The 16,592-nt window shown below is 41.3% G+C and overlaps 2 gene segments (V, D, J or C); one reads left to right on the top strand and one right to left on the bottom strand.

Annotated features, from left to right (window-relative positions):
- LOC144280819 (immunoglobulin kappa variable 3-11-like) overlaps positions 1–16,592 on the bottom strand; it is a 76,538-nt gene that overhangs the window by 17,709 nt on the left and 42,237 nt on the right. Inside the window, 3 exon segments of the V gene segment in view lie at positions 157–271; positions 5,482–5,738; positions 7,685–7,863. Of these exon segments, the coding sequence occupies positions 254–271; positions 5,482–5,738; positions 7,685–7,721 (312 nt within the window).
- LOC144280817 (immunoglobulin kappa variable 2-29-like) overlaps positions 1–16,592 on the top strand; it is a 51,029-nt gene that overhangs the window by 19,217 nt on the left and 15,220 nt on the right.

The following is a 16,592-nucleotide window of genomic DNA, read 5'->3' as shown; positions in this document are numbered from 1 at the left end:
ACAGGTTCCTTTTATCATTAAAAAATGTTTTAAGTTTAAAAAGAACAGCAAAGTAGATTATAAGAGAGTGGCAAACAAATTTATGAAAGATGTGAAAGATAAAAGACTCAGCGCTTGAAAATCTTCTCCCCAATTTACACCTCCTGAACCACTGACCTGCATGGTAGCCTGTGTCTCTTCTAAAAGCTCCCTGGGCTTTTGTGCTTCTTCTGCAGCCTTCTTGGGGAGCTCCTGTTGCCCTCTTCAGCCACTTCTACACCTCTAGATTGAGCTAGAAAGTGGAAGAACAATCTTTGAAATCAATATAGGTAGGCTATGTCATCAGTGTCACTCTTAATTGCAGACATACACCAGCCCCAAAATCTCTCCTCATTTCTGGAATATTTTAGTTCCCACCTCCTAGAGCCTCTCACATGCCTGTGGCAATTCCTGGTGGTTTCAATATATTCATATAGAATCCTTTCATTATCCTGTTCTCTCAGTTGTTTGGCTGATCCTCCTCCAATTGTCTCTTCCCCACAGTCTTGATCACTTACTCTCACTCTCATGGCCATCCTTGACACATCATTGGAAAATAATGACAAGTTCTCCATCATTAAAATGTTGAGGATCTCAGGGGTGCTTGAGTGGCTCATTCAGTTGAGCATCTGCCTTCAACTGAGATGATGATCCAGGGGCCATGGGATTGAGCCCCATCTCAGGCTTCCTCCTCAGCAGGAGTCTATTTCTTACTTCTCTCTCTGCCGCTTCCCTTGTTCATGCTTGCTCTCTCTTGCGTGCTCTCTCTCTTTCTCTCAAATACATAAATAAATAACCTTTAAAAAAAAAAGATGTTGAGCATCTCAGCCTTGGCCACTTCTAAGAGCTCTGAAGCTCATTCCACTGGATATGCCACAGCCAGTAATTTCTAGCTTTCATTAGATAAGACCTGAAATCTATAGGAAAAATATATGTCGTGTTTCCATGGAAAATCCAGCACGTCTGTAGTGTACCTCTCCAGGTTATCAGAGTCTACCTGTGGTCATTGTCTTTGAGCTATCTTCCAAGCCATTATAAATTGTTGGTAACTGATAGATCCATGATTCTGTCCTGTCTAGTAATGATTTGATTGACTTCTTATCTCACCTTGGAAAATCACTTTGCCTCTATCTGCAGTTCATCCCTTTACTTCATATATATCTGTGTGTTTTGACTTTTTCTTTTAACCAGTTACATCTTCCTAGTTCCTTCACATCAGGTGAGTCAAATAACATGTGTTCATCATTATTATATCTCCACGAGAGTCATAAGTTCACTGTTGTATGAAAATTAGCTTTTAATAAATCTATTGACCTTTCCACATTTTCTCTGTCCCTAAGCCCCTCATAATCTCATTTCCCCCCTTCTACAGTTCAATTTCTATGATCCTTCATTATAATGGCTCCCTTATACACAAGAACTTCCTTGGCCTTCCATTATTTCATTTCATGTAGCAAAATCCCAAACCTCCCCATGCCTGCTGAAGAAAACCACACAGCAATTCTGACTTCTCCAACTTTGATTCATGGTCATGAATCTCTTGAGGACCCTTCATCCTGCCCCACAGTCATACTTCATTTCCCTGGTCTAGTCAGTCTTCAGTCTTTCTCCTTCCTTCTTTCTTCAAGTTCTAACTGCTCCTCCTCATCCTGACTGAAAGCCAAATACCCTACTTCCTATTTCCTATAAGAGAGAGGCTCAGAGGAGAACATCCCTGGGCTGCCCATTCATCTTCTGACCTGCTGATATGGGTATTGCCACACTCTGCCTTCCTTCCCAGCACTGTAGAGAAGCAGCCAGCCCTCCCATCTGAGGCTACTCTCTCATACTTCTTACCTCCTCAATGGCATTGCTTGGCACTTCTCACTCTTTCCTGAATTACCAGTGCTCTCTCCTTAGCATCATTTCCATCAGTACGCAAGCATCCTTTTAAAGTCATCGCATCTCCTTCCAGTTATAGTCTGTTTCACTTTTCTCCTTTACCATAAAGCTCACTGAAACAGCTGTCTAGAGTCATCATTCCCAGATCTTATATTCTTTCTTGAACTTTCTACATTCAAGCTTTTACCTCCACCATCTCATTGAAATTGCCCTTCTCAAGGTCATTAGCGATATCTGCATTGCCAAGTCCAATGGCCACATGCTGGTCCCCATCTCACTAGACCCAGCAGCAGCATTTAACATGTTGATAACACCCTCCTCCTTCATATATCTTTGGCTCTGAGCTACAGGGAATCACACTATCTTACTGGCCTTCCATGCTGCTCCTCCTACACAGACTCCTTTGCTGGTTCCTGTTCATCTCCCCTGCCTCAGAGCTCAGCCCCTAAGCCTCTGATCTAGTCAATGCTCATTCTATCATTTATCATATTCCAAGCCCCAGTGCAATTATCTCCCTGAACTCTAGATTCTTATATCCAGTGGCGTACTTGACAGCTGCACTTAGAGGTCTAATATGCATCTCAAACTTAAAATGTCTAAAACCAAATTCCTGATCTTCCTCCCCAAATCCACTCTTCCCACAGTCTTCTCTATACAAACAGATGGCAACCCCACCCTTCTAGTACTCAGAGAAAAACTCTGGGGTCACTTTGAGACCTCTCTTTCTCTCACACTCCTTCTCAAAATGATCAGCATATTGCTATCTCTATCTTCAAAATATACCACTCCTTGCCTCCACAGACCCACGCTGTCATCCTCTCTAGCCTGGATGACAACAATGGCCTCCCAATTGCCATCTTTCCAGTCTTGCCTCCTAAAGGGATCCTGTTAAACTATGTATCAAATTATGTCCTGCTCTATTCAAAACTCTTCCACTTACCACATCTTTCAAAATAAAAGCCAAATTCTTAGAGAAGCCTACAAAGTCCTATATAAGGTAGCTTCCTCTTTATTTCTTTGATCTCATTTGCACCACTCTCCCCCTTGTACATTTCATGTTAGCAATATTAGTTTCCTTCTATTTCCCCAACATGCTGATCATAGTCCTGCCTCAGAAATGTGCTGTTTTGGGAAGCCTGGGTAGCCCAGTGGTTGAGCACCTGCCTTTGGCTCAGGGCATGATCCCAGTCTGGGGATCGAGTCCCATGTCAGGCTCCCTGTGAGAAGCCTGCTTCTCCCTTTGCCTATGTCTCTGCCTGTCTCTCTGTGTCTCTCATGAGTAAATAAGTAAAATCTTAAGAAAAAGAAAGAAAGAAAGAAAAGAAAGAAAGATGAAAGAAAGAAGAAAGAAAGAAGAAAGAAATGTGCTGTTTCCTCTAACTAGAACCATTACAACTCTATTGCCTGGAAATGTTTCTATGGCTCACTTCCTTCTCACATTAAAATACTAAGTTATGCCTTCTCAGTGCAGCCTTCCATGGCTATCTGTAGTAGATTGATTATAAAAATGACTCCCCATTCTTTATCCCTCCCTTTACCCATACTTTTTGCAATGTAATTTTGCAGTTCCTCTGAATCAAGAGCTAGGGCCTATTTGCCCTCTCCTTCAATGGGATCAACTGCATCAATCATTAGAACACACCAAATGGGACATTGTGTCAATAATAAGGTTAGGCTTCAAGATGTCTTATGTGCTTTTACTTTCTCATTCAGGACCCTGCTAACTGTCATGGAAGGTTGGGATTAGCCTGTCAGATGATGAAAGACAGGAGGCCCAGTCACCCAGACAACCCTGGCTAATGGTCAGCCGAACACAAAAATGTGAAAGAGATGAAAGACATGTGAGCCTTTCTATATCAGGAGCACCCAATTGAGCTGTCAGCTAACTTTAAACATAGGAGCAAGCCAGCCACAATCAATCAGGCCTGGCGCATATTAACAGAGCTACTCAGCCAACCAATAAACATGACAGCAATAAAAATGCTAACATTTTAAGCCACTGCATTTTGTGGCTGATTTATTACATGACAGTAGTTAACTAATACATCATCTGATTTTAAATTTCTACTCACTTTTACCCCAGCCAGCTTTTATTCTCTTCCTCTCTTTACTTTTCTTTATAACACGCCCAATAAAACATAGTAAATATTTACTGATGCTGTTGTTTCTTGTCTGGCTCTCCTAGCTGGGACAAAAGCAGATGTCTTTGTTCTTGACACACAGGAAGCACTCAGAAAACATATCTTGAATAATGAATGATATGGGTCTCTTAATATCAATCCTTGAAATCTATTTCTAATTATTATGAGCAGCTGTTTTGTAAATAAGAGTATTTGTAGCGCACTGACCAGGTTTGCTGGGGTATTGCCCAAAGCTAAAGTTCATTATCAACCCATGTATTTCAGAAAGAGGCGAAGAAATAATACTAAGATGCTTGGAATTTTTCTGTTTTCACATGGAAATGGACATGTTAATAAAATGTTTTCTAAGGAACTCAAGTTACACACTTAGAGCTGTTATTTCCTTCAGTCACAAGATTAGAACTGAATGCCCAAGGGATGACTTTAAAGAAAAAGGTGACAAATGGTGAGAAAAGGTGCTGAGGAACAGTACCCCGTGTTCCTCAAGAGACAGGGTTAAAGAATGAGAGATTTGGGGCACTTAGGGGGCTCAGTCGGTTGAGTGTCCCACTCTTGGTTTTGGCTCAGGTCACGATCTCAGGCATGTGGGATCGAGCCCTAGGTCAAGTTTGGCACTCAACAGTTAGTCTGCTTGAAATTCTCTCCCTCTCCTTCTGTCCCCACCTCTACTCTCTCTCTCTCAAATATATAAATAAATAAATCTAAAAGAAAAAAGAATGAGAGAATTGCCTTTGCAAGAATGAATATGCCTTGGAGAAATGAAGAGGAGAAAGAAGGGAGGTATGAAAGGAGATAGAGCAGAAACGAATGTCAGAGACACCGCCCAGAAAGGTGGAGAACAGGGCCCATGGAAGGAAAAAACGAGACGGGTACTACCTTCCATGTGGGGATTCTGATAGGAAAGCTCAAAGGTTTCATACTGGGAAGGCCCAGAAGTGGACAGTGATAGGAGTGAAGAAAGGAGATAAAGGAAATAAAAAGAGAAATGTCCCAGAGTCAAAGAGGCGCAGGAAGGGAGAACAGATACTTCAGGGTGTAAAGTTCACGAGCCCCTTCACCAGAGGCTAGACACAGACCATACTGACTCAGTCATGCCAGCCAGCAGTGGGAAATGTGCAGGTTCCCAGGGAACCTGGGAACTCCTGACAACACCCCCAAGACAGCTTCAAGCACTCGTCTTCACTTATCTCCCACAAAAAGGGTGCAGCAAAACCCAACTCCCTTCATTTTCTGCTGGGCCTTACAAAGCCTCCAAGGAGTAAGTCAGGAGAGATGACTTTTCTCAGGCAGCTAGGGAAGCACATGCTCAGGGCTGGCCAGGAGGAAGCAGCCGGTGCAGCAAAGCCTCCCTGACCTGCAGCCCTGGGGAGGAGGTTTGTGTGCGAGACTGAAACACTGCAAGAGGAGAACTATAATGCTGCTGACAGTAATAATCCCTCACATCTTCAGCCTCGAGGTTGTTGACGGTGAGGGTGAAATCTGTCCCAGATCCACTGCTGCTGAATCGGGCAGGGACCCCAGATGCCCAGCTGGAGGCTAAGTAGATGAGCAGCTTAGGACGCTGTCCTGGTTTCTGCAGGTACCAGGCTAAGTAGCCACTAACGCTTTGACTGGCCCTGCAGTTCGTGGTGACCTGCTGACCTGGAGACACAGCCAGGGAGCCTGGACACTGAGTCATCGTGATGTCCCCACAGACACCTGCAAGCACAAATAGATAATGATGATACATACACACTTTATCACAGACACTCTGAAATATGTCATTGTTAACATGCTTTCTAATGGTCCTACATGTCAGCACCTAATTGGGTCTATTTTGGAAATAGCCAGTATTTCTCAATGTATCTTTTAAAAAAAAAAAAAAATTTAACTCCAAAATGACACTACTCCAAAAGGATTGTGGCACTTTTAAATTTCTCACCTGAGACCCACAGCAACAGAAATATGATGACCTGCCTCTGAGACACCATCTTCCTGTCCCTGCCTGCCTGCCCGATGTAGCTCAGCTCACCTAGCAAAGGACCCTTTAATAAAACCCAAGCAGCTGGTCAGGACCTGGAGGGGCCTATGCAAAGCCATCTGTGAGTAAAGGAGCAAATCCTATGAGCAGTGGGTTGTGAAAGTATCCAATGTAAATCTAAAGAACCAAAAATATCACCAAAATAGAAAACAAAAATCAACTTAGGAGCTCTTAGAAAAATTTAGAAGTTCTACAATGACAAAGTGCTACAAGAGCTAATGAAGAGCTTCTATTTTAAATTCAAAAGTGTTTTTAAGTGGGTTCAGTTCCCAGAAATGATGAGTTTGGTTCTTCATATCAATAACCCTGGAAACAATAAAATATGCTGAGACACAAACAAACAATGGGAGGAAGCAAGGGATGGGGGAAAGAATGAGAAGGCACAGAAAGAAAGTGGAGAACTTTGGGCCCAACTTTTTATAAAATCTCTGACCAGAAAAGTCAAGCTCTAAAGCCATTTTTATCCTGCAAATGTCTGAGATGCTGCAAATACTTTAACTTGGTTTCCAGGGCTGTGCAAGGACCAGAGAGCTGGAAGACATGCCCAGAATTTACTCTCTCGGGGAGACATGCAGGACCCTAATTTGAGCAAGGAGAAATCTGAATCCCCAATTTTAGTTATTCTATTTTTTTTTCAATTCAATATTTCTATTTTGTGTGAAATTAACCAATTAATGATATGTAGGTGCCTTCAAGAAAACTTAGTTCCATCCAGTGGTTTGAGAAGTTAGGTCAGGGTTGCTTGGGTACCAGAAAACTTTTCTTATCCAGTTCCCTAGTCCTGCTGTCCATTCTTGAGCAGAGGGAGGGGCAGGCATGGAATTTCCTTAATAACCCAAACACGTAGTCATGGTAAGGAGGGCATAGGTTACTGTGGCTTCAGACATACTACAAGTCCAGCTACTGATACTTTTGCAATCTTTTCTCTGAGTGGGGCAGATATCTGATGCTTACTCTATGAGGTGGCACACTGGGTGTTCTATGGGTGTCCATGTGCCTTCTGCACTGCTTCTTGGCATGAGCAATTTCCTAAGACCCAGCTATAACCTGTATAAAGTAAACCCTACCTGGGGATCCATACCTCAACCTCACATAGGGTCAATTCCCCCATCATTCAGGCCCTCAATTCGGCCCTTGTGATGGCTAGTTTTATGCATCAACTTAACTAGGCTCAGGAGTCCAGTTGTGTGATCAAATGCCAGTTTAGATGTTGCTGTGAAGGTATCTTTTAGTGTGATTAACATCTAAATTAGTAGACCTTGCATGACACAGTTACCCTCCTGTTCTGCACAAAAGATTCACAATAGCAGTGTTTTGGTTTCCAAAAAGAAAAAAAAAAAACTTTATTATTATTATAGAAACCTAATAGAAACAGAAGAGGAAAGAAATCTCAACATAGATAAAGGTAATACTAGGCAATAAATGAGAATAAAGGGAAGTTACAGCAAATTGGGTATTTATAATGTCCAACCTCATTAGCTGGGGGAGCCCAGTGGAAGCAGCCAGCATTGAGGACCAGGTGAAGCGTCCTCCCCTCAGGTGAGACTTCCAACTGACTGTCCCTTTAAGGTCCATATTTACAGGGCAAATAACAGAGTTTGAAATTAAACATTTGTTCACCTACGTGCAGTTTGGAGCGAGCCGCATTTCCATGTTATCATGTTTATATATTTTTAAGGAGCCTGGGCTCTGTTTGTCTGCCTCCTTTCCTGGATTCCATTCCCGAGGCCAGGCCAGCCTGGAGCAGGAGGGTATGTGAGACAAGATGTGTAGCTCTTGGCATCCAGAACAGAAGGGCCAGACCTGGAGGCCAGATAATATATTTTAAACAATTAGGCTCCCAAGGTTATTCACATAGAAAGAGTCTCACAAAAGTAGATGCAGGCCCAGGTGGCTGGTTACACCAGACAAGTCACAAAAACATTTATCTATACAGAACATCTCCATAATGGTGGGGGGGGGGAGGGGAGGCTTATCCAATTAGTTGAAGCCTTTAAGAACCAAGACTGAGGTTTCCCAAAGGAGAAGCAATTGTTCCTTAAAAGGCAACAGAGAAACTGGGCCTGACTTTCCAGCCCACAGATTTTGAACTTGGGGCTGCAATATTAGTATCAACCTGAATTTCCAGCCTACCAGCCTGCTTTACAAATTTTGGACTTGCCAACCCCCACACTCCCAATTCTCAGAATATTCCTCTCTCTGTATATTTTACTGATTCTGTTTCCCTGGAGAACCTTGACTGAGGTGGAGAACACTCTCCACATGCCTCATGTTCTATCACTTAAGCCTGTAAGAATTCCAGGCATAACACTTGTTTCCGTCTCCCCACTGTCCTCTCAATGGACCATTCTCATTACTTCTCTTATTTTCTCAAAGTTCTCTTGGGTAAGACTCAACTGCTGGTTGCATATATCAGAAATCTAGTCAAAACAATATGGTGTATGTCTGTACTCTCCAATTCTCTCCCTTCTCCACCAAAAAAAAATTTAAAAGAAAATCCAACTGTGTTTTTAAATGTTCCACACTGTCCCTGAGTTACTATGGGTCACAGAAATACAGATTGTCTTCATTTCTATCTCTTTCCCCTTCCCTGAACTCAGCCTCCTCTCAAGGGCAGAGACTAGTGCACAGATAGATAGGATGACCAACCATCACAAGACTTTTTCAATTTTAGCACTGAAATCCCAGCCCCTGAGAAACCCTCATTCCTAGGAAAAGGAATTGTTGTTGTTATGGAATAGTTAACCCTAGTGGACAGGGAATCAGGCCAACCCATTGAATTGTCACTTTTTAACATTACTTGAAATCCTCTCCACCTATCACCTATTCACTAGCCTTTTAATCTCTAAAGCCAATAATCTGGCAGATTTGGGTCCCTGATGGCTCTCCCACCCAATGGAGACTTCGTGTCTCCCTTCTGAATTGCGGGTGGGGTGGTTGTAGAAGAAGCTTACATACTATACGATGTCTCAGCATATTAATGGGTCACCAGTCAATTTCATACACTAAGCTAAGTGTGTACTTTGATAATCTTCCAAATAATTTATTAATCTTCAGAAATAATGAGTCTGGTATGTATTGTAAAAAAAGGCGTAAACTCAAACTATGACTGGGACTAGCAAAGTGGCTTTTTTAGGATGAATAAATGTATTTTAGTACAAATTTTAAATAGAAATTTCCATACATTTAATATAAATGTTCTACACTGAAGATATACCTTAAAGTCTGGGAAACTCATGATTTCCTTTATGGATCTGGTAAAAACAAAATGTGTCAAAATTGTACCATCAGTCCACCAAATTCCATAGTCACATCCAGGACATATGAGCAAAGTGACCAAGCTTGCCAAGAGGAGAAGCATGAGATTCCATCCAGATAAATTGGACCATGTAGCTGCTACCTGTGTACCTAGCACAGTCAGGGAAATTAGCTGAGAACAGCAATGGCAATTTGATCCTGCAGATATATAAAGATCCCACAGATATATGAAGTAACTTAGAGTCAGGTAATATAAGAAGCTTGTCCATTTGATACTTACTATATTATTATAGACCTCTGGGACATCTTACAAAACAAACACCAAAAAATTCCCATTTTAACATCCTTTTATACTTATATCCAGTCCAGAACACATCTACCTTCTTGGTAATCTAGTCAAGAGACCCTGGAGTGGCTGTAGTGAAAAGTGGTTAGATTCAGCTCATATTTTAATTGTAGAACAAATACATTCTGATGACATATTGGATGAGAGGCATGACAGCAAAATGAAAGACCTAGACAACTAGAAAATTTGAAATGTCATTTACTGAGATGGGAAAAGGTAAGGGAAACAACTTTGGGGGAGGAGACAGAAATCAGGACTTTGACTTAGACATATTGGATTTTGTTCTGCTAGAACCCCAATTGGCAATGTCCCTTGGGCAGATGGATATGTGAGTCTGGAGCTCAGTGAAGCAGTCTAAAATACGGATGGGAATTTGGATACAGAGTGAGGTCACTGGGCCATGAGTGTAAATAGATGAACACAGACCAGGCCCTGCCAGGTACTATGTAGGGGTCAGAGAGCTGAGCAGGGACCAGCAAGAGACAGAGAGGAGTGTTCAGTGAGGCAGGGGCTGAAACAAGAGAGAGTGGAGTCCCAGAGCCAAGAAAATATTTTAAGAATGTCTTTTTAGTTTGCAGATGTAAAAGTAAAACAAAATTTTAAAAGAAAAGGAAAATCTCTTTTAGGGCTGGTTGTTATCAAATGGTTCAGTTTCCTTTCTAGGACCACAAATCCTCCCTGAGTGATGAGGGGGAAGTTTGGAAGATTACATTTTCAAAAAGGCAGGCCAATATCAGAGAGGGTGACAACATGAGAGACTCCTAAGTCTGGGAAACGAAGAAGGGATAGAGAAAGGGGAGGTGGGCTGGGGGATGGGGTGACTCGGTGATGGGCACTGAGGGGGGCCCCTTGACGGGATGAGCACTGGGTGTTATGCTATATGTTGGCAAATCAAACTCCAATAAAAAATATACAAAACAGGGATCCCTGGGTGGCAAAACAAAACAAAAAGGCAGGCCAGCTGGCGGACGTGGGAAGGGAGAACTTGCTTCCCTCTGCTGGTCACATTCATGCATTACAAGTTACAAGGAATGGCTCAGGAGCCTTTGTCTTTCAAAATAGCTCAGAATTTTTTTTGATTTTTTTTTTTTTTTTTTTTTTTTTTTTTTGAGAGAGAGAAAGTGCGGGTGAGCGGCAGGGGAGGGGCAGAGAGAGGGAGAGAAAGAAAGAATCTTTTTTTTTTTTTAATAAATTAATGTTTTATTGGTGTTCAATTTACCAACATACAGAATAACACCCAGTGCTCATCCCGTCAAGTGCCCCCCTCAGTGCCCGTCACCCATTCACCCCCACCCCCCGCCCTCCTCCCCTCCCACCACCCCTAGTTCGTTTCCCCGAGTTAGGAGTCTTTTTCTTCTCCCTTCCCTTATATTCCCTTTCACTGTTATTTATATTCCCCAAATGAATGAGAACATACACTGTTTGTCCTTCTCCGATTGACTTACTTCACTCAGCATAATCCCCTCCAGTTCCATCCACGTTGAGCAAATGGTGGGTATTTGTCGTTTCTAATGGCTGAGTAATATTCCATTGTATACATAGACCACAGCTTCTTTTTTTTTTTTTTTAATTTTTTTTTTTTTTTAATTTATGGTAGTCACAGAGAGAGAGAGAGAGAGAGAGAGAGAGAGAGAGGGGCAGAGACATAGGCAGAGGGAGAAGCAGGCTCCATGCACCGGGAGCCCGATGTGGGATTCGATCCCGGGTCTCCAGGATCGCGCCCTGGGCCTCAGGCGCTAAACCGCTGCGCCACCCAGGGATCCCAGACCACATCTTCTTTATCTTAAGCCAACTCCGCCCTGAGCAGGGAGCCCAACACGTGGGACTTGATCCCAGGACCCTGAGATCCTGACCTGAGCAGAAATCAAGTCAGGTGCTTAACCGACTGAGCCACCCAACTGCCCCTAAAATATCTCAGAATATTAAAACTAAAAAGAATTTTACACCTCATCTGTCCCAACATTTTCATTTTACACTAGGTAAGCAGGTACTCAGCCAGGAAACTTTGTGTAAGGTCATTTATGAAGATCATCAGACTTGAGGCTCATCCCATATTCCAAGCCCCCTTCCCATTTGCAGCCAAGTATAGCCACAAGCTAATCTGCACATTATTCCAACTCTACTGTCTTGTACTCTGACATTCTTTCATTACAAGCTTTATGACCAAGCCTCTCACACTCATGACCATACCTACTGCCAAAATAAACAAAATCCGGATCTTCCAGGATTCTGAGGACTTAACCCTAAAGCTTTCTGAGGAAATATTTCCTCAGCTTTCTGTTTGATTTCTTTTAATCTTTCATAGAAATTATGCATTCTTTCCCACAACTGGTCCATTTGTTTTACTGTAAAATATTTTTGTCACAAAGTTTATGCTTCTGGAAATCCCTATCACCCTAACTTGAGAAACACACCCCAAGAAAGCACACAGAATCAACTTCTCTCAAGTACACTACAGCAACTAAATAAAACAGACCCCACTGATATTTCTTTATTCACAAGACAGAGCCAGTCTTTCCTTCCAATTCTGACATCTTTTTCATCATGGATTTTTTGCAGAAATTTTGATGTTTAAAAATTGCATTAAAATATTATTTATCTGAATTACTAAAGAGATTTTTTTTTTGTACCCCCTTAAATTTTGTGCCTGAAGCCAATGCCTCACCTGCCTCACTCTGGTCCTGACCCTGCATAAAGGATTCTAAAGAGTCTGGATGATTTTTGAATACCTCACACTTATACATCTTCACTACGAAGACCCAATTAGCTTTGTGAATGTTGTAATTGATATATAAAGATGCAAGATTCTAATTGTTAAACTACCATCCTTCCAAAATTCCAGATTTCTGATTTGAAAGAGGACACCATGTTCTGACCAGGGGCCAGCGTCATAAAAGATAGAATCTGGGGTTGGTGTGGAAAGGTTGGTAGCATCTGGCTCAGTAGTGAAGAAGCTCTAGGTCTTCCTGAGGGGAAAAAAGACTCAACCCAAAGATCGGAAAGGAGGCTTGGTGGCTGGAGCAGAGGGAGAGGAGATGTGGTAAGATAGGCAGTTAGACAGTAGGGTGGGATCAGATTGATCACACTGGAATCACCTGGAGAGTTCATGAACATCTCAATGCCCAGTAACCATCCAGATTAATTCTATAAGAATCCCTAGGGGTGAAAAACAGACATCAGTAGTTAAATTTACCCCAGGAGATTCCAACCATGATGGCCAAAAATGAGAACAACTGGTATACGCCTATAAGAACATGACGAGGAGTTTCTAACTGCAATGTGAAATCTTTGAAGAGTCTTAAACAGGGGAATAATTACATCTAGTTTCCTTTTTTTTTTTTTTTAAGATCACTCTGATTACAAAGGAGTATAACCCAAAAGACCTATTGCTCATCAACCACCTATCTGTAAATTTGCTTCCCTTGTAAGTGGGGCTAACCAGTGAAAATCAATACGTATAAGAACTTATTACATGCCTTGGCACTGAAGAGTACATATAATAGTAAAATATATACTATTTTATGTACTCTTCACAGCACCCTTACAAGAGAGGTATTATTATTCCCACATTTCAGAAATTTGAGGCTTAGGGAAAGTTAGGCAATTTACCCAGTGTCACACTCAGTTCATAAAATACAAAGTCAGTGCTCTAATCGAATCTCTGAGTTGATATTCCAACAACTACTCCACCATTGCCTCCTCAAGCTGGGAACAAGTGTGTTGGCCAGTGGATACCACCATCCAGTTCACTAAATGGTTAGGCTTTTGGCTGCAAATGAATAATTGGCCTTTGGGTTGACCTTAGGCTGAATGCATCCAGCTCTGAAACAGCAGCAGGAATTTATGAGCACGCAAGTCTAAGAGGTGACCCCTCAACTCTGGTGCATTCAGGAGAAATCCCTCTAATGTCATTGGATGGAAACTCCACGCAATTCTCAGGCCACACACCAACCTTACCACATGATGTCTTCTATCCACAGTCAACATTTGTACAGGCAATAGTCATATGAATTCCACTTTTGTATTTGCCATGAAATTGATATTTAGGATAATACCGCAGGCACAACTCCTATGCAGTCTCTCTAAGATAGAAATTGTCTTCCATTTTGATACTAGGAAAACATTTAGTCACACAGAGAACTGGAACTTTTTCTTTCAGATAGAAGTATGTAAGTTAGCACATTTACTTCTTTTTTATTGGCTTCCGAGAAGCTCAAGGCCAGCTTTTATGCTCAATCACAGCATTTTTTTAATGACGTTTACTGAGATATAGCTTATATACAGTAAAATCCACCTTTTTTAGTGTACAGTTCTGTGAATTTTGGCAAGCACATAGCTCTGTAACTACAACCATATCCAAGGCAGAAAACAGACCCATTGCCCGTAAAAGCTCCTTTGGATCCCTCTGTAGTCAGTTTCCCCTCTCCCCAGCGTCGGTCAACCACTGATCTGTTTTCTGATCCTCTAGTTCACCTCTTCCAGAACATCATATAAGCAGAACTATACAGTGTGCAGGCCTTGAGTCTGGCTTCTTTCACTTAGTAGAAAACATTAAGATTCATCCAGCTTATTGTGTGTCATCAGTAATATATTCTTTTTATTGCTGAGTAAGACTCCAGTATGGCTGTACCACAATTTGCTTATCTAGTGACCAATTGAAAGACATTTAGCTGTTTCAAATTTTTTACTATTATGAATTTGCTGTAAATTTTGGGGTACAGGCTTCTGTGTGAACAGAAGGATTGATTTTGCATGATTAGATAGATAGTCATGGACTGCAGAGTCATAAGGTAAGTGTATACTTAATCGTATAAGAAACTGCCCAACAGTTTCCCAAAATGCATCTCCACCAGCATTGTACGGGCTTTCCCATTACTCAAGCCTGGTATTGTTGCTTTACTGTCTATTTTCCTTGGTGAGGAATCCGTTCAAATTTTTGGCCAAGTTTTTATTGGGGTGTTTTCTTACTGCTGACTTTGAGAGTTCTTTGTACATTCTGTATACAATTTCTCACATTCATCATTTATGACTATTTTTTCAGTGTGCATCTTTTCATTTTCATACCTGTGTCATTGGAAGAGCAAAAGTTTCATTTTAATGTGGTCCAATCTGTCTTTTTTTTTCTTTTCTTTTTAGATCATTAAATCATTTGGGGGAAGGAGCAAGTTATAAATAGACTAATTTGTGCATAAATTCTGGAGTCAACTTGACCTGCTGAGAAAGGAAACTAGCTCTTTTACATTAACCGTCTCATTCTAGATGTCATTACTTCATAAAAATGTTATTACAGGCATTTTTCAAATAACAAAATTGGAGCTCAAAAAAAAATAATTTGTCCACAATTACACAAGAAAGGATTTTAACCCAAGTTGGCCCAGTGACAGGGTCTGTATTATTTCTATACATCATATTCCACAGTCTTTCCTTAAAATAATTTTAGATAACCTACATCAGTTTATTTTTTTGTATATTTTTATTGGAGTCCAATTTGCCTACATATAGAAGTTAAAATACAGTGATAATCAGTTGAAGAATGTTGCTTATTGTTATAGTCAGAAACTCTCTTAATCTTTCTATAGCTAGAACTACACTAACTATAATGATGGTCTTTATGATATAATTTTTTAAAATCAAAGTCCAAAAGGGGCACCTGGGTGGCACAGTCAGTTAAGCATCTGACTCTTGGTTTTGACTCAGGCTGTGATTTCAGGGTCGTGGCATCAAGCCCCAAGTCGGCCTGGCTTCAGCTTCTCTTTCCCTCTCCCTTTGCCCCTCCCACTGCTCGTGCTCTCTCTCTCCCTCTCTCTCTCTCTAAAATAAATCAATAAATCTTCAAAAGAAAACAAAGTCCAAAATCACTGGTAAAAGTGCATATATAAAACGTTTACATATGTTATATACAAAATACATGTAATACTTTTATACTAAGTAAAAAATATGTATGTTTGGGACGCCTGGGTGGCTCAGCAGTTGAGCATCTGCCTTTGGCTCAGGGTGTGATCCTGGAGACCTGGGATCGAGTCCCACATCGGGCTCCCTGCATGGAGCCTGCTTCTCCCTCTGCCTGTGTCTCTGCTGCTCTCTCTCTCTCTGTGTCTCTAATGAGTGAATAAATAAAAAATCTTTAAAAAAATATGAATATTAAAAATACAGATAAGCAGATGAGATGGAGAAATAAAGATGGAAGTAGACAGAAGGAAAGAGAGAGAAAGACCAAATGTTTGTACAGGGGTAATAACTTTACAGGGGTTTTATTTTACTATTCTACCTAAATTCTCTATAAGATTTATAAATCACTTATTTAAAAAATAACTTATGATTGCTCTGTGTCTGATTTTTTTTCTCATCTAATATTACCATGACTTTTTGTTTAAAAACAATGAAATGAAATCTGACCTGGTTTGTAATACTAAAAACACCTGTTACTTAGAAACCTCAAGGATGCCTGAAAGACCCATTAATTCAAAGAATATAGGCTTGTTGGGTTTATAACACTGCTGTCTACTGGCAGAACTTCACAACTGCACCCCGACTTTACTGTGGTGAGTCAGTCAGCAATGTGGTACTGTTCCTTTCTAATTATTTTCATTTTTAATGTTTATAGAAATGGCCAACCACAAAGATAGATCACATACAACACACACACACACACACACACACACACACACACACAAACGTACACACTGGAGTATTTCGAAGCCAATCCATCAAGCCACCACTGAGCCACCCAGGTGCCCCATCAAGAATTTTAGTACACTGCTAACTGAGGAATTTTTTTTTTTTAAAAAGATTTTATTTATTCTGAGAGACACAGAGAGAGAGGCAGAGACACAGGCCAAGGGAGAAGCAGGCTCCCAGTGGGGAGCCCGACCTGGGACTCGATCCCGGGTCTCCAGGATCATGACCTGGGCTGAAGGCGGCACTAAAC

The sequence above is a fragment of the Canis aureus genome, chromosome 12, assembly GCF_053574225.1.
Source record: "Canis aureus isolate CA01 chromosome 12, VMU_Caureus_v.1.0, whole genome shotgun sequence".
In the NCBI taxonomy this organism is placed as follows: domain Eukaryota; kingdom Metazoa; phylum Chordata; class Mammalia; order Carnivora; family Canidae; genus Canis; species Canis aureus.
Note: the sequence above shows the minus strand (reverse complement) of the source record. Positions and strands in the feature narration are given on the sequence as shown.